The 23,470-nt window shown below is 45.0% G+C and overlaps 1 protein-coding gene across 2 annotated transcripts in view; it reads left to right on the forward strand.

Moving 5' to 3' along the window:
- Positions 1-23,470, forward strand: part of SDC3 (syndecan 3) — a 205,060-nt gene that overhangs the window by 150,430 nt on the left and 31,160 nt on the right. For both annotated transcript variants that reach the window (XM_029619749.1, XM_029619748.1), the window contains 2 exons: positions 12,307-12,433; positions 13,347-13,894. In XM_029619749.1, coding sequence (XP_029475609.1) covers positions 12,307-12,433; positions 13,347-13,894 — 675 coding nt within the window. The remainder of the gene's footprint in view (positions 1-12,306; positions 12,434-13,346; positions 13,895-23,470) is intronic.

Genomic DNA, 23,470 nt, shown 5'->3' on the forward strand with positions numbered 1-23,470 from the left:
ATGTCCGAGTAGCCATGAATGTTTTTTGCAGATGGGGGGGCAGGACTTTCCCATATCTGGCACCGCACCTTCTTGAAGGCTCTAGACCTGCTTTTTCTCAGTCTAAGTGGAATCCGTGATTTTAAGGACAGGTTGGCCATCTGATTGTTGTTTGGCCTGATCGCAGACATTTTTTTTGGGGGGGGGGGGAGATGATTTCCCAAAGAACTGTGTCTCTGGTCGAATGGTGGTCATCGAGGGTAAATGTTCCAGGGCCGTAAGGTCTGCCTTGGTGTCCTGCTCCAGCTCTCTAAAGATGCCCGCAGTCGGTGGAGCCATGGAGGTAGATTTTAAGAGTCGCGCGCAGGCGCAAACGTGCACATGTATGCCAGCGCACGCCAATGGACGTGCCGATTTTATAACATGCGAGCGTTTATGCGCCCGTATTATAAAATCGGCTACCCGCATGCACGATTTTATATCGATGTGCGCATGTGCGAGCGAATGCCGTCTCGTGCACGTAAGTGGGGAGGGATTTTAGTAGATGCACACGACGACACGTTTGGGCCTATTTCCCTGTTCCCTCCCAGTTTGCCCCAGTAAAAGAGAGGACTTCCTAAACCCCCTGCCTCCCTTTTACCCTACTGCCCCGACCCCTAAAACCCCGCTGACTACCTTAGAGTTTTTTTTTTTTGTTTTGCCAGTTACCCGCAGTCCATAGCAGCAGCAGCTCAGGCGGTGGTTGGATCCCGGCGTGCGCTTGTGCGCGACTCGGACCTAATGGCGCTGTCCCGGCCTGCCCACGCCCTGCCCTGGAGCCACCCCTTTTTGTGAAATACTTTCTGATGCGCACACCAGGAGATACACGCGTGGCCGCGGGCCTCTTTAAATCTGCGCGCGTCCCAGTCATGCGCGTATCTCCCGGCTTTGCCGCCCGTAGGGCTTTTAAAATTCGCCCTGTACTGAGTTTTTTGCAGCAGCCCATGGATTACCCATGTCTTGTGCAAAGCCCTGGCAACTAATTTTATACCATCTGTGGCGCCTTTGAGCTAATCCGTTTTTGTAGGGTTTTTAATACTCATCCCTAAGCATTCTACGAGTTGTAGTCTTGTATTTTGTACTGCTAAAGACGACAAACGTTAGAATGCGTAGCGATGGATATATATCATTCCTTCAGCATAACAGTAGCTGTCATCTTTCCTACCTCCCATGGGCCGAGCACATCACTCCTGCAATGAGGAATCCAGGGCTGCCAGACCATAGATGAACGGGTAAAAGCAGGACTGGGATCAGCCTGCTTAGGTCAACATAGTGCCAGACCGCCCCTGCTCCTACCAAGCCTTACCTGATCAGTGATCAAAAGAAGAATCCAGTTTCAGTCCCCTGCTGGCCTGTCTCTTGCAGGCAACATTGCTGTATACAGCGTCAACAGAGTGGGGCTGCACCAGAATCCGATGACAGAAGGTCAGATAGGAGGTGGGCTGCGTAAATAGTTTTGTCTTTTCTTTTAATTATTTAATAAAACAAACTCTCTTGTTTGCATTTCATGAGATCATGCGTTCATTCATTTTGCCTAATTAAAAAGAAGTTTGATGGGGTCTGAATAAAGCTGATACAATGAAGGCATGTGAAAGTGATTTTAATGAAAAAATCTGTCAGCATACATTAGCAAGAGAGAGAAAATTCTGTTAACAAGATTTAAACCTGCAGTGTCTTTATCGAGAGATGACTTGCTAATTGTTCTTTCTCCAATTTTAGCAAGATGTGGTGCGGCTGGAGTCGACCGACTCACTCCATCTGCTATCATTTCCAGGGAAGAAGCTGGCTAATTTTTACGATTTGAGTAAAATAATTAAAGCGTCCTTATCCTCGGTGCTGCTTTGTGAGAAGGAGCTGTTGCTTGTGTGTATCTTCTGCACGGCTGCGTGGTCTGGTTTTCTTAATATCACTAGTTTACCCTCTGAGGTGACACTGGATTCTTGGATGCAGACGTTGTTGACCCTTACTCATCGGGCAAATGCCAGCTGGATGAAATCATAAACTGGATGGGGGCTGGAGAAATTTCATTGGGAAAGCTGACCAGCTCCTGAAAGTGTACAAGTTTTTTCTCTCAATCTTTCTCTGATTGCACATTCAATCAGCATTCATTAAAGCCCCGCCTAACCAGCTATACCCTGATAATGGACGGATATTTTGTTTAGGGTTGTGAATTATTTAAATAGAGATTTCTTTGTACAATCCTTCCTTCATTTGTCATTTTGGGCAGAGCCATTGACTCCTCAAATAACATAAAGTAGATAAATTATTTTTGGCCTCTTCCAGTTGAGTAGATAAATGTTATAAGTCGTTTAAGATTTAGTCATATTGATGTCTGGTCTTTTAAAATGCTTGGTCTGAAATTTCTAGCATGAGTCCTAGAAAAAGTAGTTTATCAATCTTTTGGTTTAGACATTTATCATTCCTGCTATGGCATTAAGAAAATAAGATATGCCATACTGGGTCAGACCAAGTATCAAGCCCAGTATCCTGTCTCCAATAGCAGCCAATCCAAGTCTCAAGTATCTGGCAAGTACCCAAACATTAAACAGATCCCACGTTACTAAGGCTGACAACAAGCAGTGGCTATTCCCTGTTTATTAATAGCAGTTAATGCACTTCTTCGTATTCAAACCATTTTTAAACCAAGCTATGCTAACTGCCTTAACCACATCCTCTGGCAATGCATTCCAGAGCTTAATTGTGTGTTGAGTGAAAAAGAATTTTCTCCAGTTTGTTTTAAATGTGCTACTTACTAACTTTATGGAATACCCTGTAGTATTTGTATTACCTGAAAGAGTAAATAACCAATTCACATTTACCCATTCTAGTCGTCTCATGATTTTATAGACCTCTATCATATCCCTCCTCAGCCTTCTCTTCTCCAAGCTGAACAGCCCTAACCTCTTTAGCCTTTCCTCGTAGGGGAGCCGTTCCTTTCCGGCTGCAACACACAGTGACTTGTAGTATGCCATGCTGGATGATGGTGCCATGGCGACAGCAATGTTGCAAGGAAGGACAAGTACTATTGCACATTTTGTAATTCTCTGCTTGTCTTTTTACTGTATCTTTATTTGGTTATTTATATGTTTGCTGCAGAAGGGTTGGAGTCTGAGCATCACCTGCCAAGCACAGTTCAAAAAGTATTTTAAAACATTTAAGCCACTTCCCAGCAGGTCACTTGCACCCTTGGCAATTCATGTTGAGCTATTTGGAAGAATGGGTAAAAAATAAATAAATAAAGGAAATAAATAAGAGATGTTAAAGTGTCGCAGATCACCTCTCATACTGGTCCAAACCACTTCATATGTACTATTTAATACAATCAGACTCCATCATACTATACTGCATTTGATAACGATGAGGAGTCTTGTTAACTTGACTGTTCTGGAAAATTGCAAACCAGTTAAAGAATTTCAATAATTCCAAATTAGTAACAGTCGTGTTATTCATTACACTTGGCATGCATACATGTGAAGAACTGGACCGTGCAGGACAGCTACACGTTTCTCTTAATCTTTGAGTTCCTGTCTGCCTTCCAAAGGCTTTCAGAGGGAGGTAGGTGGGAGATTTTTAAGGAAGTTGACTGTTTCTTTGGCTGGAGATCCAGCAACATTAGAGTTCTCCAGGGCTGAAAATGCTAGCAACTTGGAGCAGGGGTGAGCAAAGGTTTTGAGCCATGGTATCCCCTTCTGTTCTTGCAATTGGTTGGGGCCACCCAAGGTGGGTTACACTATTTATATATATATATATATATATATATATATATATATATATACGTACACGAGCACGCACACATATGTGACGGGTATCCAGCAGGCAGCCACACTGCCAACCAGTGGCTCAAAGACCCCCGTGTTGTTTCTCTTCAAGTTGTTGGAAGGAGTAAGCTCACACATACACACATTGGCTCAGAAAAGACAGACATCCCCACACCCAGAATGACAGAGTGTGAAACAGACACACAGACCACAAATCCAGACAGACAGCCCAGTGATATCCCTTACTAACTGCCAAGAGGAATGGGAGGGGTGGGGGTAAGAGCAGTATAGCTAATGGTGGGGGATAGTGGGGAAAAAAATAAAGAATGGCTAAAATCACAGATACACTTGGTCTTAAAAGCAATGGTTTAAAATAGAAATGTTCGGTCTTGTAATCTCAGCTCGTAGACACTGGTCTGTTCATTAGAAATGGGGATGAGGGACTGACAGGACTTTGCACAGCTTGGACAACTGAGGGTGTTGGAGGAGATCTGCTTTTCACCTCCCTCTTGGTTTGAAAATCCTGTTGCCCTGCTCTTTTTGGTAGTGCGTGTGCACACTAAAGCAGCTTTCCTTGTTTCATGATTAGTTTCTTGTTAGTAACTGTGCATGTCTACATTTCCCCTGTCAACTTGTCATGATCTGCAGATTAGATCACAATCTACGTGCGGTATACTAGACAGGATACGGTGTGATATAATCTTGCTACATTTAATTTGCTGTCACTCACGCACCAAAAGCATCTTTGTGCTGACTTTTCAGGAGATTTAATGGTTAATTTTGTTTTCTGAAGGTCTACTCTTGGTATCCCACCAAAGATTGGCTTTTAAGAACCTTAATGAAACATGAAATGCAATTAAAATGCATTAATCACTGGATACAGAAAGACAGCAAATGTGTTTGCGTTTTTCCTGTGGGTGAGCAATGACTGTGCGTGTGTAAAACCATCGGCTGGGCCTCTGTGGGGTGAAAGCACACATGCAGGTTAACAGTGCAGGCATTTTTCCCGTCTGTGAAAAGCACAGGCGCCTTCTATCTGCAGCTGTGAAACAGAGTTTTCCCATGGACAGGGAGAGGGGGACAAGTTCTTGGGACGTGACCCCTCCCGGCCATCATTTTTGATGGTCCCTTATGCTAATCTATATATCTGTCTATAGTATGGTGCATTTGATGTATAGTGATGGGCAAAAAGGAACATCCCCATTAGGATACAGTCTGAGAGGACAGATCTAGTGGGGTACCTAAGGAGCACAAAGCAGATGCAAACACTGATGGGAGGATGACTTTATAAGAGTAGATACGACCTTGCCAGCAGGGTGTAAGAATACCAAAAGCCACCTGGATGTTTTGGTTTATTGATGGTGCAGCCCTTCTTATCAATCCAGTGTCAGCTGTCTGCTGGTTGGATGTCTCTTGGCTCTCAGTGTTTGAGATGTGTAGGAGTATCTCAGATGTAAAGCAGCATTAGAAAAACAGAAAATACTTTTGTCCTTTGTCCCGACCAGAAACAGGAAAATATTCCTTGAGCCCCTTTGCTCAGCTTGCTATGTGATTCTTTCTCTGAAAATGCTTACAAGACAAATCTTAAAACATGATAAGAATGCATCTCCTTCGAACCATTACAGGGACGACCTGTTTAACATTGGGAGATTTGCCTTTAAACCAACTGAGCTGTTTTTCATCCAGAGTTTGGATGTGCATTACGAGTATAGGAGGCAGTCTTGAAATCACAAAGATGTCTCCGTTGACAGTATGTACTAAAGATTGTTGCCATCATACTAGTACATGATGTAAAAAATAAAAGACCACCTGGTCCATCCAGTCTGCCCAGTTATTCTTGTCTTCATTTAAGGCACACCTGTTCCAGTTTGATGTATCTACTGCACTCCTGTTTTATGTAAACCAGCAAGATATGTTTTCATGATTGCCGGTATATAAAAACCTTAAATAAATAAATAAATAAAAATAAAAGATGGAAGAATTAGAATGTAAAGCAGTGAATGATGAGATAGACATACTTGGCATCTCAGAGACCTGGTGGAAGGAGGATAACCAATGGGACAGTGCTATATCAGGGTACAAGTTACACCTCAACGATAGGGAGGATCAACTTGGTGGGGGTGTAGCACTTTATGTCCACAAGGGTATAGACTTCAACAGGGTAAAGATCATACAAGAGACTAAATGCTCAGTAGAATCTTTATGGGTAGAAATCCCATGTGTGTTGGGGAAGAGTATAATGATAGGAGTATACTACCGTCCACCTGGCCAAAATGATCAGATAGATGATGAAATGCTAAGAGAGATCAGGGAAACTAACCAATTAGGCAGATTGGTATGGGAGATTTCAATTACCAAACAAACAAAGCAAAAGCTGCACTACAGAATAATCAAAAAACCAAAGTGCAGAACATAGAACTTTTAGTCCTGATCACAAGTCAATTCCAATCAGTTCATGAAGAAATAAATTCAAATAAATTTTTTATTGCGGCAACTCCACTGCATCAGTTCAATAAAGCACACATCCCGAGAACAAGAACCCCTGGTAGCACACTGGTTAAGTTCCTCGCACACTATTTCTGACCTGTGGTTTACCGTGATCGAAGTGGTCTCGAAACCGACTCGGGGTGGTAATTATTTAGAATTTTTGGGACGTCAAGAACAAAAGTGGATTTTCACGTTGGACACCGTTTTCCCAAAAGGATTAAATCGGGAAATTGAGTGGCACCTATTTTCATAATTATACATATTTTTATATTGGTCTGTCTGTCAGTCTCCACAATCGGCGCGCATTAATCCTGGGAACCGATGATCGGCTCCCGCGAGAATAGGTGATTTCATCACCTGTTTTTTGGCGCCTAAATTCTGCCTTTAAAATGCCTGGTTGTGCTAAGGGTAAATGCACTCCCTGTTACTCTTTGAATACTGCACCAAGGTATGTTTCATTTCACTGTTTAAACTTTACATCGGTATTAGTCCATTCTTTGTTGTCCTGATTTTTAAACTATTCTAACATTGCAGATTTGACTGAATTCCTGTTGGTCCCCCCGATGCAGCCTTTGGGCGAAACACGGCTCCGTGTTGGGGCACTTTGTAAAATGTGTGCTTTATTGAACTGATGCAGTGGAGTTGCCGCAATAAAAAATTTATTTGAATTTATTTCTTCATGAACTGATTGGAATTGACTTGTGATCAGGACTAAAAGTTCTATGTTCTGCACTTTGGTTTTTTGAGATTTCAATTACCCCAATATTGACTGGGTAAGTGAAACGTCATGACATGCTAGAGACATAAAATTCCAGGATGAAATCAACAACTGCTTCATGGAGCAATTGCTTCAGGAACAAATGAGAGAGGGAACTATTTTAGATTTAATTCTTAGCGAACTAGGCGGTCGCCTATGGCACCAACATTAGGGGGCACCAGCCTTGTGGGACCATGAGCGGAGCCTATCCCGCTCGCAGCAGAGAGGAGTAGATTCTCAGCAGGCTGTGAGCAGCGCCCATCCTGCCCGCGGCCCAGAGAAGCGCACACCGGCCACGAGCAGCGTCTCGTGTGAATGAGTTAGGAGAAGAGACCAGTTCATTTAGGGCTCCTAATACCCTTACACCAACCCTGGTAGTAACGAGAGGGGTTCTCAGAGGCATGTGTGGGTCGGGGAAGCTCACACCTATAACTGAATTTTCAAATCTACGTGCATAGCTGTCCCTCCACTTATTTCACCCACAGATATAGCAGGTGGAACGTGCAAGGCTACTTTTGTATTTGCATTATGTGTAAGTCAATGTAGAGTGAACCGTTGACATTAAGAGTCTTCACTACCAACGATTACAATTTTATGGATATAACGACTATTTCTTCACTCAGCTGTAAGCAAGTAATACCCACTGAGCTGTATCTGGGAGAAGATTGATGGCTTTTCTTGAATTAAAATCTCATTAGTACATTTACTTTTTGAAAATTCCCCCCCCTGAGGAAGCCCTCTGTTTCTAGGGCGAAACAAAGAATTCTTTGTTGGGCTTTGTAGAAAACTACGGGTTTGAGAGAGAAGAAATCACATGAGTGCATTTATAGACACTGCGGAACTTACATACTATGGAGGAAAATCTGTTCTTCATACATTGATATTGTATATTCTTGTAAACCTATTGTTTTTATTGTTATGAGTGCGATATGGAATGGTGAATGTGATTTTGAGTGAGGTAGTGTGAATGTTTTGATATGATTATTGTGGGTTAAATGATGTATCTAGCGATGTTTTTAGAATGTAAATGATTTTTATTGACATTTTGTGAATTACATACATTTTTGTAATTTTGTGTATTACTTAAATTTATGTTCTGGAAAAGTCCATTAACCATTGTTAAGGTAGAGTTGCAGAAAGCCACTGCTTATTCTTGGGATAAGCAGCTTGGAATCTGTCGATCCTTTGGGATCCAGGCTTGGCCACTGTTGGAAACAGGATGCTGGGCTTCATGGACCCAGTATGGTAAGGCTTAGGTTCTTATGAGTTTGAAAAAAGACACAGTGCATCTTTTTTTTTTTTTTTAAGATAGCTGGTGAGAGAGGCTTTCAGAGGCTCAAAATGTGCACTTGGATGTCTCCACGAGCAATTACAGACTGTGTTGTGCGCTGCAAAACTACCCCTGCTGTGAGGTTCTCCCATGTTTAAAAAGGCATTCCCCTGCTTCCTCTGTCCAGCTGAAAAAGTTCCAGCCACTGTAATCCCATTGACAACAACAACGGAAAAAAGAATTGTATGAAAAGTAGAAGCTTCCAGGGGGTGGCTATAAAATGACATTGTTGCAATCAGCAGAAGCGCAGTGAGAGTCCACAGGCTCTCTTGCTTCTTGACCTGCTCCCAAGTCTTCCCAAACAGTGCACGTTATGATTCGTGCACGCTTTTTGTGCCTGGGGTTTCTGTTTTCTGTTTGTGCGTTTAAGATTTTTTTTTTTTAAATCACAGAACATCTCCATGGAGGTAGGGGGGGGGGGGGGGGGGGGTTGGGGAGGCTGCACTGTTGGTGGCACTCGGCGCTTTAGTGAGGGTTTATTCCATAGTGGCCAGGGTCCATTGACTTTTGCTTGGCTTTCTTCTGAGTCGCACAGGAAGGATCGGGCAGCAGGAAGCAACTTCTGCAGTTGCATTTTCAGTTTAGCAGGGCTCACAGAGGGTCTAAAGCACGGCCCGCAGGGAGCCCATGGGAACGAGAGAACCTTTGAATGGAAATCTCTCTCTTCTCTGTGATTTAGGGCTTCCTGCCTGTCCAAGAGTTAGCTAATTCTTTCCTTTTGGATTCAAGAAACTTCATCGGCATGGCGAGTTATACAAGCGCTGCCCGAATGAATGAAAAGGATCATTTTCAGAGCTGTTTGCCCGGGTAAATAGACTATCTGAAAATGTGCCCTCCATCAAGCTGGCTAAAAGCACATGCCAGACTCCGTAGCCTGCGTAATTGTAGCCAGACTGAGGGGAGGCGTCCCCCGAGGGGGTTGTATTGTAGGGTAGAGGGTTGCAAAAAAACAACCTATGTTGATAGGCTGAAAAATCCAGTCTCCATTGTTTCCAGCAGAAATCTGCCCACAGAGTGCAGCTTCCCTTTGAAAATTAGAAAGGTTTTACCTGCACTTAGCCGGGCTATGTGCGATTCTTTATGGGGGGTGAGGTTTCACCCCTTTGGGAGCAAATTTTGAAAATTCAGAACAGAATTCTCAGGTTCGGGTGATGCTTAATATTGTCTCTAATCAGATTATGTTTCTGGCCTAGTGAGAGTATAGTTTTCTGCTGCCTTCCCAGGGATTATACAGATACTTTCCTGCTCATTCTTTTAGAACATAAGAAATTGCCATGCTGGGTCAGACCAAGGGTCCATCAAGCCCAGCATCCTGCTTCCAACAGTGGCCAATCCAGGCTACGAGGACCTGGCATGTACCCAAACACTTAAGTAGATTCCCATGTGGGAAATCTTTTGTTTTCTGCCTCAGCTTTGGGAAATGTGCATGGCTGATGTCTCTGTATTTTGCACAGTACAGGAGGAAACGCACTGCTGTTCCTGTTTCTCCACGGCTGCAGTGCGCGCAGGGGTCTGGTTTCTTTGAGAGGTTTCCATTTCAGGGTTTCTCTGCGCATTTTCTGTTGCTAGTGTATGGCCTACTTATTCTGCATTTAGCGGGGGTCTGTCCGTGTTCTGCATGTGTCTGAGGTGTGAGGTATTTTGCTAGTGTGTAACACAGACACACAGAAAGTGATGGCAGGTAAGGGATCATAAGGCCCGTCCAGTCTGCCCAGCCTCATTCCTGGTGCCGTGCCACAGACCCCAGTTGATCTCCCCTCACTTTTGCAGGTTCTGTGTTTAAGGATCCACCAGCTGCCCGCTAAGCCAGTTGGGGGAGTTCCACACTCCCTCACCAGCAGGAGGCATCTCCTGGCACAAAAGCCCTGAAATGGCCGAACGAAGCTGTATATGATAGCTCCTTGTTGAAAGCGGATGGGAAGGAGTACATTTTTTTTTTTTTCATGCTGCTTATTTTTTTCATATCTCCTTCACTGTACACACATTCCGTAAAAGTTTTCAGGAGGGTCCCTCCCTGGATATAGAAAGGTTGAGTTCATGCACTAAGGGGGTGGATACGAGAACTTGAACCTGGGTTGTCAGCTCTGAGCTCCACCGCACGATCAACCTCAGCCAATAAGGTGTGAGCCTGGAGTGCGATAGCTTCCTGACGAGAGCCGGAGAAGAAGGACCAAAGGTCGCCACCTGACCCAGGGTCATCCATTGCACCCATGGATAGGTAGCAAAACTTGGGCCTATAGGTCCAATGGGGGTATAACCAGGATTGGATCAGCATGTCTGAACTGATCCCAGGTAAGACTGGAAAAAGAAGCAGTGCCTGATGGGTCATCTTTGGGGTGGCAAATACTTTACCCAAGCAGTCAGTTAGGTTTGCGGATACATTGGCCGATTGCTATGCTGTTGAATGAGGAGATGCAGAGGTAGCATGGGTTTGTTCTGGCGTGCTGACCCACGTGGCCCATGTGGCGTGCAGTGAATGTTCCCCTGCAGTCAGTCTGCCGGTACGGCGCGCGCAGAGCTAGAGAACGTTTAAGAGCCAGACCAAGTGTCTGTCTGTCTGAGCCCAGCAGCCTGTCTCCGACAGTGGCTGATACCGGGCAGATCCCAAAGATCTTGTTTCTGAATCCCAGGGGAAAGCAGTAGCTTTCTTCACCGGACTCCAGAAACCTGCCCAAACTTGGCAGCCACTTGGCTAACATGATGCATAAATCTTTGCCCTAATTTAGTTGGGCTAAAACTTCGTCCAGATGTCTGGCAGTTGGAGGTCTCGCTGCATCACTCTCCCATATCTGGGACAGCCCGACAGGCAGGCAACACTTACTACCCTTTTTTTTTTTTTTATACATTTCTATAATCCTCGTTGACCACAGGACCCATTCATGATCTAATTCTGAATGAACCCCGTGCACAAGCAGGGATTTGTTTATATGCCTATAGTCCATGGATATTTGCAAACCTAAAATTAAATTTTGCTTTCATTTTCTTTTTCCTTTACAAACATTTGGCTGAGGTTTCGGGGGGAGGGGGGGAGAAGAATCTGAAAAGCCCCAGGATTGGCTCCCAGGGAAGAAAGATGCCCTGTTTGCCCAGTGCATTATAGCATTAGAATTTCAGGAGTGTCCTCATCCCTGAATCAGTTTCTTCCACGCCCGGTTCTGATTTAAGGAAGCGCAGAGCTCTACAACAAAGTCCCATCTGGCTCTCATCAGTGAAATTATAAAGCAGCCCTAGCATATGGCCTCCCCCAGACGTTGCTTTTATATTTACGAGCTAAGCTCGCACACCTTTGTGGACACCTCATGCTTTAAAAAAAAAAAAAAAGAGATAGCAACAGGAACCAAAAGAATGCACTGGTCTTTTCAAAACCTGTGGTCTTGTGAAGTCCACCTCATTGGAACACATGCACCATGACAGATGGCCAGGCCATCGTTTTAGGGCATCAGCCCCCCCCCCCCCCCCCCCCCCCCAATCTCCTACATCCTTCACATGTGTGGACTTTAGTGAGCTTGCCCTGAATAATGCAGTCCAGGGCATGTCAGCTTGAAATGAGTGATGTCATTGCTCTGAAGAACTGCAGAATCCCCCTTGTCTGCAGCTCATCAAGTTCAGAGGTGTGGGGGATGAGGTGTGAAGGCTTTTCTGCTGGTGTTTTCGCATTCATGGCGAATTGGAATGTATGAATGCATCTCATGGCCTGTCATTTAAAACCGGGCCGGATCTGCCCCTTTTAGTGGTATCCATGCCTTGTGTGCTCCTTTGGTAAATGGGCACTCATTTACACGGGAGAGCACACAGAAATCTGTTCTGATTCAGGAAGGCCTTGAGTAAGCACAGAATGAAATGTAGTGTAGGTAGTGCTGAAGTGAAAGAGGAAATAAATAAAAACAGACGCGCTCGTCTGCCTGCGGTCCGTGGCTCAGAAGCTCGGTTCATGCCTTTTGTCTTTTGTGTTTCAGGGCCAGCGCTGGCGCAGTCAGTTTGAAGACGAGAGTCCGGTGGACTTGGAAAGCTCAGGAGGAGATGATCTGTTCGAAGACGACGAAAGCGACGACGTGTACTCTGGATTTGGATCTGGGTCTGGATGTAAGTGTGAGACGAGGAGTAATGTGTTTTATGCAGCGGGACACCCTTTTGTCAAAAAAGGTGTTCCAAAGTGCCGTGCAGTCGCAGAAAAGCGTGCCATCTAGACCCCCCCGTATGTGGGAACTCCAGGGTTTACCTATCCCTGGGATGTGAGGTCAGGGCTGAATAACGGAGGCAGAGGCTCCACCTCACCTCACCATGTTTAAATTTAAATAACTTTGCAAATATATAGCATTTCACAGGCTGAATTTTGGACTGCAAGGTTAAAGTTGATGTTCAGAATAGTCCTAGCTGGGGAGCAGCCTTTATTGGGATTGTGACCCTCAGACTAATTTTTAGGATCGGGGTCCTTATTTTATTTTATTTTTTTATACCTCCACTGTTATCAGATCAGGGGGATACAATCCCGAAAGAGCCCTCCCCTTTGGGAAATGCCCAAATTGTATTTTCTAACCTTGGTGTTACCAGTGACTTATTATGTTGGTCATGATTATTTTCCTCTTTATTTTCTCTTCTTCTTTTTCATTTTTTGTCTCCTGTATTCTCTAGCTCTCTTCTCACACTAGCTTAGCATCTCATCTTTGCTTTTCTCATCATAGTTTCTTCTTTTTTTTTACTTTTGACGTCTTGTCCTATCTGCCTTCCATCTGTCCTTCTCTCCAGCCTCCTCTTCCTTCATCCGGTCTCCATTAATGGCCGCACACCATTCCAGCTTTTCTTCTGTCTTTCCTTGGGTGGGTGCTGTGCTGGTGGTATGGTATGAAGAATTGGGATCACAGCAAACCTAGAAGCCATGCTCCCTCCACTCCCCGCATGAATTAGAAATAGGCCATTGGAGAAGGAGGAAGTGCTGCCTTGTGCTCAAATGTCTTGGTGGAGTATTTTTTTTTTGGTATGTTTCGGCTCATTTCAGATTTTGAACAAGAATCTGGGGTTGATACGACAGTGAGGCTCACGACAGACGTTTCGGTAACGTTAACGGCCACCCCAGTCATGCTGCCCGTCACGTCTATCCAGCCAGTGGCAACTCCCTTTGAAACCATCCCATTGGAGGAGGCCACCACGGAGCGTTTAACCAACTCCTTGTACACGGACAGAGTAACGGAGGCACCAGTGGTTGCAAGCAGGAAGGTGACCACCAGTGCGACTATCACCGCTGCCACTGCTCCTGAAACCCTCCCAATAAAAACGGCCAGACCGACGGGTTTCAGGAGACTCTTCCCTCCTGTCACCATTGCGGCATCGAGAAGGAGCTCTACTCTGGAAGGGACCACGGGCACCGTGACGGAAGCTGCTGTGGTCATGGAAGCCACCACAGCTAGGCACTTCTCCATCAGCACAAGCCAACCTAAAAGCCTTCCGAGACCTGCCACTTCCAGGACCTTGGACATTACCCCTTTCTTAGAGAAGAGCACAATAGAAGCTACCACTGCAACCTTGGCACCTACAGAAATCCTTCAGGTATGGAAATGGATTATGTGATCGTAAAACGTTATTGCGAGGAGAGGCATATTATATGTAACTTATGAACTCTTTGTTAGCTTTCTTTGCCAAAAATGTCAGTCTGTTTCCTGTCCTTTTGGGGCGTATGTGGTGGGGGCCTAGAGTATCTTAACTGGAGCAGCTTTAAGCTAGCTGCCTGTGGTTTTTAAGTACATTCTTTCCTTTTGACGTACCTAGAATCTGCCATTTTCAAATTAAGAAAAGCTTCATTACAGGTCTTTTGAAAATGAGTCCCTTAGCAAATTACAACAGGGTCATATGATATCCTCAAACTCCTCAGTCGTTAGGATTGCAAAATCTGAGCCACCCTGGTTTAGGTTCTCCAGGCAGAGCTGAAGAAGAAATCTCCATGAAATGGTCCTGGGCCATTGGAGCACCCCTGCTCCCGGGTTCTTCCTGCACAGGAGGGAACGGACAAGTCTTTCAAGACCCTTGGGAGTGGGTTGTTTGTGTTTTTTTTTTTTTCTGGCAGTCCTCTGCAAGCACAGTAGGAAAAATCCACCCAACCACTGTGCGTGGTGTTCAAAATGAAATCCTTCACTGGTAAAACTTGATTGCAGGGGACAATCAAAGTTTGTGTTTAGGCGTACAGTCAATACCAGAAAGGATTTGCTGCCTCCGTCAGTAGTCTGTCTGCCAAGGATCCTCCCTGGGCACTTCCCCGGGTAGAGGTTTACCATATAGAAATAAAGCATTCCGTCTGGGTTACTTGTCATGTTTAAGAAGACTTTCAAATTCTAAACCTTAATTGACATAAAAAAAAAATTGAATTGGTCTGAAGGGAAGCAGAAAGTAGATTCTGATATCCAGTTCCAATAGAGCAAAAAAAGATAGCACTTGAGGAATTTATTGGAAAAATAACAACCCCAGCTATGATAGAAACCAGGCGTAATCTTTCAAAGAACTTGAGACAGAAGGCCAAAGATAGCCTTGACGGCACCTAAATGTAATCGGGAAAGGACCGGAATCCAGGCATCTTAGAACGAACAGCAGCCCTCACGCCAGTCCTAGAGGACCTCCTAGCCAGTCTGCTTTTCAGGATATCCGCTGTGAATATTCATGAGATAGGTTTGCATGCACTGCTTCCATTCTATGCACAACTATCTCATGCATATTCACTGTGAAACCAGAATCGCTAGGGGCCCCTCTAGTACCAAATGAGGGATCCTAATTATGCTGGACCTTGATCTGTTAACAAAATTCAAATCCAGCCATGGTCCAGCCTGTGCTGGGAAAAATCTTTCTTAATATCAGTTACTGCATGTTATCAGGACCCAAACAAACCCTCACATTTTGATCTGGATCGGGCTTCACCCTAGAGCAGAGCCTGCCAAGCCTGTCCTGTTGAACCCCCAGCCAGTCAGGTTTCCAGAGTACCCACAATGAATATGCAGGAGATAAATTTGCATGGAGGGGGTCTCCAAGTATCTGCAAACTTATCTCTTGCACATGCGTTGTGGGTGCCTTGAAAACCTTGACTGGGGTCACCAGCACAGATTTGGGAAGCCCCTACCCTCGCTCGCCGGTCTCAATTTAGGTGACGGGCTTCACATAAACTCATTGTATCTGAGATTGTTGTTTTTGCTCCTGAGAAAATCAGGGGGTAGGGGGAGCTCATTTTGTTTTGTTTTGTTCTTTTTATTGCCAAAACCCCAATCTTTCAGCCTTTCATTTCATCCTATTATCCCGCTGGTGCTCTCGGTTTGTTTTCTAAATGAGCTTTTTTTTTTTTCCCCTTGAAAGGATGCACTCAGCCAGGGAATAACAATTTTGCTGAACCATAAAAATAATAACAAAGAACAGGAGCTTTTATGAATGAGAGAGTCATGAAATGTGCCTGCTAACCTACGAGGGCATGGGACGCAGCGAGCGGCAGGCTTCTGCTGAGGAGGATGGAAGTCCTTCGCTAACCAAGGCAATTATCTCAAAGATTTGATTGTTAAAAAAAAAAACCAAACCCTTTCTTTCATCAGATTGATTTTCTGGCCACTACTGCATCCTTGCTCGATGAGAATGAAGCCTCCCATCAGCGCTATCTCTTTAGCAGGGTGGCGTAGAACAGAATAGAAAATTCGTTTGCCACTGTAGAAATGTCCAGCAGTGATCCCTGAAGACCCCAAAAAAATCTCTTCCCTCCCCCAAGAATACCCATAATAGACGTTGATGAGCTTGCACATGCAAATGCTGGCTCATTTGTATATTTGTTTAGCATGAAAGACGGACCCCGTTTGGGTGGCCTTCGAGGGATAGAACGTGCTCGTGCACATCGCTCCTGCTGGAGACGTGGTGGCAGCGGTGGGAGGAAGCAGGATTCCTGCTGGAGGGAATATGCCCTGTATGTGCCTTACATAATGCACTGGCTCAGCACTTCCCACACTGAGCTTCTAGCATAAGCAGATTCATCTCGTGCATATTCGTGATGGAAATCCCTGAAAAGCCCGTCCGGCTGTGGGGTCCCCAGGACAGGTCTGGGAAGCCCCTGCAGTAGCTAGATAGCCAGGGTTCCCTCTGGGTTCAGCTTAATCATGGATTTATATTGCAGCAGGCTTCAGACCATGGTCAGTGTTGTAAATGGAGACCTCTGCTTCAGTTAAGCTGCTTTTGAAGGCAATTACGTTACCTACCAAAAATTGTATGAAGTCCTTTAAAATAAAGTGGGTGGCAGTGCATGACTTTAAAAAATGAACAAGTTTTGAAATAAAATTGGGAATTTTATTTTATTTCTTTTTTTGATCGAGGACAGTCTTACGCAGGTTCGTTTCTCCCGGCATAAAAGACACAGGCGCAAAAGTCTCTGCATAAAACGTCGCCACGAACTTTGTCCCGGAGAGCACAGCCTGTTTATTGCTTTCAAAACCTGAAAGTTGCTTCCAGAGCTGTAGGGTGGGGGTGGGGGGGAGGGCACACAGGGTGTCCCTTGAGAGGGGCGTAGGCAGGGCTTTTGGGGATGCTAGGCACGGCCAGGGGAAAAGGCGGGCAAGCGGGGCAACCTCTTGGGATACCAGTCGTGCTGGGGGGGGGGGGGGAATATATACTACAGGAGGAAGGAGAAGTCCCGAGTTGGTCTGTGAGTTTGCAAACAGGTGATCGTAGCAATTAAACGGTGACCTACACTGACAGAAACACCCCCCCCCCCCCCCCCCCGCCCGTGATCTCAAAATAGAGATCCGTGTTGGGGAGCTTTCGAAGCAACGCGGTTAACTTTGTTATTGGCTGGAGCCAAGAGTATCAGTCTAAGTATAAAAAAAATAAAATGTCTCATTGCACTTAGATTTATTTTGGGGGTGCTGGAGATAGGCTCCCTGTGTGCGCCTGCCTGGCATCGCTGGAGCGTCTGAGCTGCTTACCGCCCGCATGCTTGCTGGTCCACGTATTCCAGCCGTGGCTCTCCCTTCAGCCCTTGATGGCTTCTCATTACATTTCACTCATTCTGATGGCCTTTCAATTGGCTTTTTTTTATTTCTTCCTGAGCAATTGAAGTTGCACAGATCATTACTGGTAATGCTGAAGTTTACATTTACGATGCGCTGGCTTTTATTGGTATTCTGATTGCAAAGCCTTGTCCTTCCTGCTCATACCTTCTGGCTTGTAAGTGGGTCCAATTCTAGCCGCCTTCTCCCCCCCCCCCCCCCCCCCCCCCCCCCCCCCAAACTGGCTTGATCCCACAAATTCCAGCTGTTCCTTATTTAGGTGGAATCTACATCTTTTTTTTTGTCAAAGCTGTTGCCAGTTTTTCATTTCCTGTCTCGCTAATAACCCTTACTTCACTTCAGTTCAGTGGGACATTAGGGGCCCGCATGACGTGGCTGGTGAGCGAGTCCCTTAGCGTGGGTTAAAAGTGTGTGCAGTGCTTAAGGCTTCCACGAGCGCAGCGTCCCTTCTTCCTGCGCTGTTCAAATATCTACCGTACCTTACAAACGGCGTCCCTCTGCCATCCAGAAGCTACTGGTTTCTGGGTTCCTAACTTACTAGCAGGTGAGGCTGATCCTCCTGTGGGTTAGCGCCCCCTGCAGTTATTCTTACATGCGTGTTCTGGGGCAGGGAGAGGGGTGCAGTAAAGGGAACATAAGAATATCAGAACATAAGAAATTGCCATGCTGGATCAGACCAAGGGTCCATCAAGCCCAGCATCCTGTTTCCAACAGAGGCCAAACCAGGCCACAAGAACCTGGCAGCTACCCAAACACTAAGAAGATCCCATGCTACTGATGCAATTAATAGCAGTGGCTATTCCCTAAGTAAAATTGATTAATAGCAGTTATTGGACTTCTGCTCCAAGAACTTATCTAAACCTTTTTTAAACCCATCTTCACTAACTGCACTAACCACATCCTCTGGTAACAAATTCCAGAGCTTAATTGTGCATTGAGTGAAAAATAATTTTCTCTGATTAGTCTTAAATGTGCTACTTGCTAACTTCATGGAATGCCCCCTAGTCCTTCTATTATTTGAAAGTGTAAATAACCGATGGAGGAGGAGGAGTAACATGCTAGATGTCAGTAACTAAACCAACATGCTGTTTCTGATTATAATTTGCTCCCAGAAATGGAGATCTGCAAAATTAGCACTTTTTTTTTTTTATTTTTACAGCACAAAATAAGCAACCCCCCTCAGCCTGAATCTAACAGAAAACATTACTGAGCTGCCACATGCGAAGCCACAAGTTAATGTAACACACGCGGTTAGCAGATAAGGATCCCCTGGCCTACCCGATCTGCCCATTGTGACAACTGCAGAGCCTACTCAAGAGGATGATAGATCACACCAAGGAGTCGGCCATGGCTGCTTTAGGGGGGGTAGTGCCGCCTCAGTCTTCAAGGAGCTGCAGTCGTGCCAGCCTCACCAGTCAGAAGGCAAAGAGGGAGGGTCTGTTTTTGTCTGCCTGCATGGAAGCTCTTGTTGGCCTATGCAGGCTGGAAGGAGGAGGAAGCTGCTCACCTCGCTTCAGCAAGGTGGAAGGTTTAGGGCATGGGGGGGGTAGTGCTAGTGTTGGGAGGGAGGAAGGGGGAAATTGCTGGAGTCAGCTCCGGGGATGGGGGGGGGGGGGTGTGGAGATTGAGTGTAGGAGTGCATTTATGTATGAGAAATTGTGTGGGGGGAGGGGAGAGCTTATTCCCCTTCTGATCCATGCCAATCTGAGTGGGTGGGGTGCAAGTGGGAGAGAGAGCTTGAACTCCTCCTTCACTCACCGATATGACCTCCCTACCCCTTGCCAAAGTCTGCTTATGGGAGGCAGGGAGATGACCGTAGACAGAGGACAGTCTGCAGTGAAGTAGTAAGTAGGGGCATCTGGGAAGGCTCGGCAAATCAGGATCTTGTCCCGCCAACAACCACGGTGGTGGTGTTATTTTGCATCACTTCAAGGAGATGCAGCCCATGCATTTTAAATTCGCTGATTACAGGGGTCTGCATGGGCTCGGTGAAATCCCCCTGCATTCCAGCAAGGCTGTGGTGCATGAGTCTGAAAAGTAAATCCGTCACAGCTCACTGGCGACTCCATCGCAAAACCTGAAAGCCAAGGTCATGGCGCTTGGGCCTTTTATCGTTTGAATGGATCTCAAGGCCCTGTTCAGTTCTGAATCCTTCTAAAACATCCCTGCTTTGAAAGAGCCACATTCCTGGCACTCGGTAGCCCCGGGCGTCTTCTCCAAAGATGCATCACGTTCAGATTGTAGGCCACTCCGAGTCCCGAGATATAACAGCTCAATGTAATTGTAATGGTGATTTACAAATTATTGGTTATCTTTCCTTGAAAGCCTTCTGCTTACCAATATATATATATTTTTTTGATTACAGAAAGTAGAAGGGATGTCCTGTTCGCCCCCCAAAAAATCAAATGTGATAAAAAATCAAATGTGATAATAGGAAATCAGCAGGATAGTTTGGTAGAGACGTTACCTTTACGAGGTAAGAGACTGTTAAGATGCAAGTTTCCCGAACTACCAAGGTCCCTTCCTCAGACTTAAAAACACTTTTTAACAAAAGAGTGGTGGAAACCTTCATAAATTAGCAGCAGAAATGTCTCGCTGGGAAGCTGCCAGAGTCATTCAAAAGATTTCCTCTTCTTCTCGCCCACCCAGGGAATGTACTGGAAGCAAATCTCACTTTAGACAGGTATCCCTAGCGTGTTTTTATAGCATCGGGCAGATGTCAGGGTGGATTCAAAAAGCTGTCAGTGAAAAAAATATATAAAGGGAGCTATGAATAGGATGAAAGCAGGAGCAGAGGACAAGGGGGGGGATGGGGGAGACAAGGCTACGCATTTCTTCCCCTGTGCTCCCTGCCCCTGCGTTTGTACACTTTGGGGTTGCAGAGTTGATGGGTCTGAGGGGGGGTGGGGGGGGGGGGGACTGTTCCAGTTTTCCCAGCTCTTGTGGTGCCGAGCGTAGACAGGAAACGAAAAGCTCGTCATCGTGACTTCAGAAGGAAATCCTGCATAGAATGCACCCAGGGATTGGTTCCAAATCTCAAACCCTGGCTTGGATCATTAGCTAATTACATTACTTACCTTGCTCCAAGTGCACGTGATGCAAAAAAAAAAAAAAGCGAATTCTGAAAGATAGGGTCTCCTGTTCCAAACAGGTTGGATATTAATTAGCTTATTGTAGGGTACATTTTGTTCCTTTTTTGAGTAGAACCGTGATGGACAAATTGGCCTTTACAGCAACCACATCAAAAGGGGGGGGGAGGGGTCCTGGGGATGGGGTGGAGGGAAGGATAGGGAGATTTTGCTTATTTGCTGAAAACAATTTGGGACTATTGGAGGGTGACCGATGCTACGCCAATCTTTAAGAAGAGCTCTGGGGTAACCTCGGGAAACTATATCCCGGGTGAGCCTGATGTCAATGCCAGAAAAAATCATGGAAACTATTGTAGAGAACAAGATTACAGAAGATGTAGAAAGGCAAGGTTTAATGTGGCTCGGCCAGCATGGATTTACCAACGGGAAGTCTGGTCTTGCCAATCTGCTACTTTTTTTTTTTCTTAAGGAGATAATAAACGTGGATAATGGTGAGCAGGTAGATTTGGTGTATTTTGATTTTCGGAGTATGTTTGAAAATCTCTCCTGAAAGACTCCTGAGAAAGTTTAAAAAGTCATGAGAAAGGAGGCAGTGTCTATTGTGGATTGTAAACTGGTTAAAAGAGAGAAAACGGAGAGTAGAAATGAACGGTCATTTCTCTTAAAGGAAGAAGGTACGTAATGGAGATCCCCAGGGATCTGTTTTGGGACTGGTGCTTTTTGATATGTCTGTAAATGATTCGGAAAAGGGGGAGTGATGAATGAGTGAGGCACAAATTTATTCAGAGTTATTAAATCATAAGCAGATTGTGAAAAACTGCAAGAGTGGCTTGGGAGAGACTGGGCATCCAAATGGTAGAGGATATTGAATATTGACGTGTGCAAAGTGATGCACGTCGGGAAAGGCAATCCAAACTATAGTTACGTGATGTTAGATGCTGTTCTAGGTATCACCACCCAGGAAAGGGATCTCGGCGTCGTCATGGACAATGCATTGAAATACTCATCTCAGTGTGCGATGGTGGCCCAAAAAGCAAACCATGTTGAGAATTATAAGAACATAAGAAAATGCCATACTGGGTCAGACCAAGGGTCCATCAAGCCCAGCATCCTGTTTCCAACAGTGGCCAATCCAGGCCATAAGAACCTGGCAAGTACCCAAAAACTAAGTCTATTCCATGTAACCATTGCTCATGGCAGTGGCTATTCTCTAAGTGAACTTAATAGCAGGTAATGGACTTCTCCTCCAAGAACTTATCCAATCCTTTTTTAAACACAGCTATACTAACTGCACGAACCACATTCTCTGGCAACAAATTCCAGAGTTTAATTGTGCGTTGAGTAAAAAAGAACTTTCTCCGATTAATTTTAAATGTGCCCCATGCTAACTTCATGGAGTGTCCCCTAGTCTTTCTACTATCCGAAAGAGTAAATAACCGATTCACATCTACCCGTTCTAGACCGCTCATGATTTTAAACACCTCTATCATATCCCCCCTCAGTCGTCTCTTCTCCAAGCTGAAAAGTCTTAACCTCTTTAGTCTTTCCTCATAGGGGAGTTGTTCCATTCCCCTTATCATTTTGGTAGCCCTTCTCTGTACCTTCTCCATCGCAATTATATCTTTTTTGAGATGCGGCGACCAGAATTGTACACAGTATTCAAGGTGCGGTCTCACCATGGAGCGATACAGAGGCATTATGACATTTTCCGTTTTATTCATCATTCCTTTTCTAATAATTCCCAACATTCTGTTTGCTTTTTTGACTGCCGCAGCACACTGTACCGACAATTTCAATGTGTTATCCACTATGACACCTAGATCTCTTTCTTGGGTTGTAGCACCTAATATGGAACCCAACATTGTGTAATTATAGCATGGGTTATTTTTCCCTATATGCATCACCTTGCACTTATCCACATTAAATTTCATCTGCCATTTGGATGCCCAATTTTCCAGTCTCACAAGGTCTTCCTGCAATTTATCACAATCTGCTTGTGATTTAACTACTCTGAACAATTTTGTGTCATCTGCAAATTTGATTATCTCACTCGTCGTATTTCTTTCCAGATCATTTATAAATATATTGAACAGTAAGGGTCCCAATACAGATCCCTGAGGCACTCCACTGTCCACTCCCTTCCACTGAGAAAATTGCCCATTTAATCCTACTCTCTGTTTCCTGTCTTTTAGCCAGTTTGCAATCCACGAAAGGACATCGCCACCTATCCCATGACTTTTTACTTTTCCTAGAAGCCTCTCATGAGGAACTTTGTCAAACGCCTTCTGAAAATCCAAGTATACTATATCTACCGGTTCACCTTTATCCACATGTTTATTAACTCCTTCAAAAAAGTGAAGCAGATTTGTGAGGCAAGACTTGCCCTGGGTAAAGCCATGCTGACTTTGTTCCGTTAAACCATGTTTTTCTATATGTTCTGTGATTTTGAAGTTTAGAACACTTTCCACTATTTTTCCTGGCACTGAAGTCAGGCTAACCGGTCTGTAGTTTCCTGGATCGCCCCTGGAGCCCTTTTTAAATATTGGGGTTACATTTGCTATCCTCCAGTCTTCAGGTACAATGGATGATTTTAATGATAAGTTACAAATTTTTACTAATAGGTCTGAAATTTCATTTTTTAGTTCCTTCAGAACTCTGGGGTGTATACCATCCAGTCCAGGTGATTTACTACTCTTCAGTTTGTCAATCAGGCCTACCACATCTTCTAGGTTCACCGTGATTTGATTCAGTCCATCTGAATCATTACCCATGAAAACCTTCTCCATTACGGGTACCTCCCCAACATCCTCTTCAGTAAACACCGAAGCAAAGAAATCATTTAATCTTTCCGCAATGGCCTTATCTTCTCTAAGTGCCCCTTTAACCCCTCGATCATCTAACGGTCCAACTGACTCCCTCACAGGCTCCCTCACAGGAAGGGTGAATATCATAATACCTCTATCACTGCATGATGCGACCTCATCTACGGGCCCATACAGTACAGTGCGCTCCGG

The sequence above is a fragment of the Rhinatrema bivittatum genome, chromosome 11, assembly GCF_901001135.1.
Source record: "Rhinatrema bivittatum chromosome 11, aRhiBiv1.1, whole genome shotgun sequence".
In the NCBI taxonomy this organism is placed as follows: Eukaryota; Metazoa; Chordata; class Amphibia; order Gymnophiona; family Rhinatrematidae; genus Rhinatrema; species Rhinatrema bivittatum.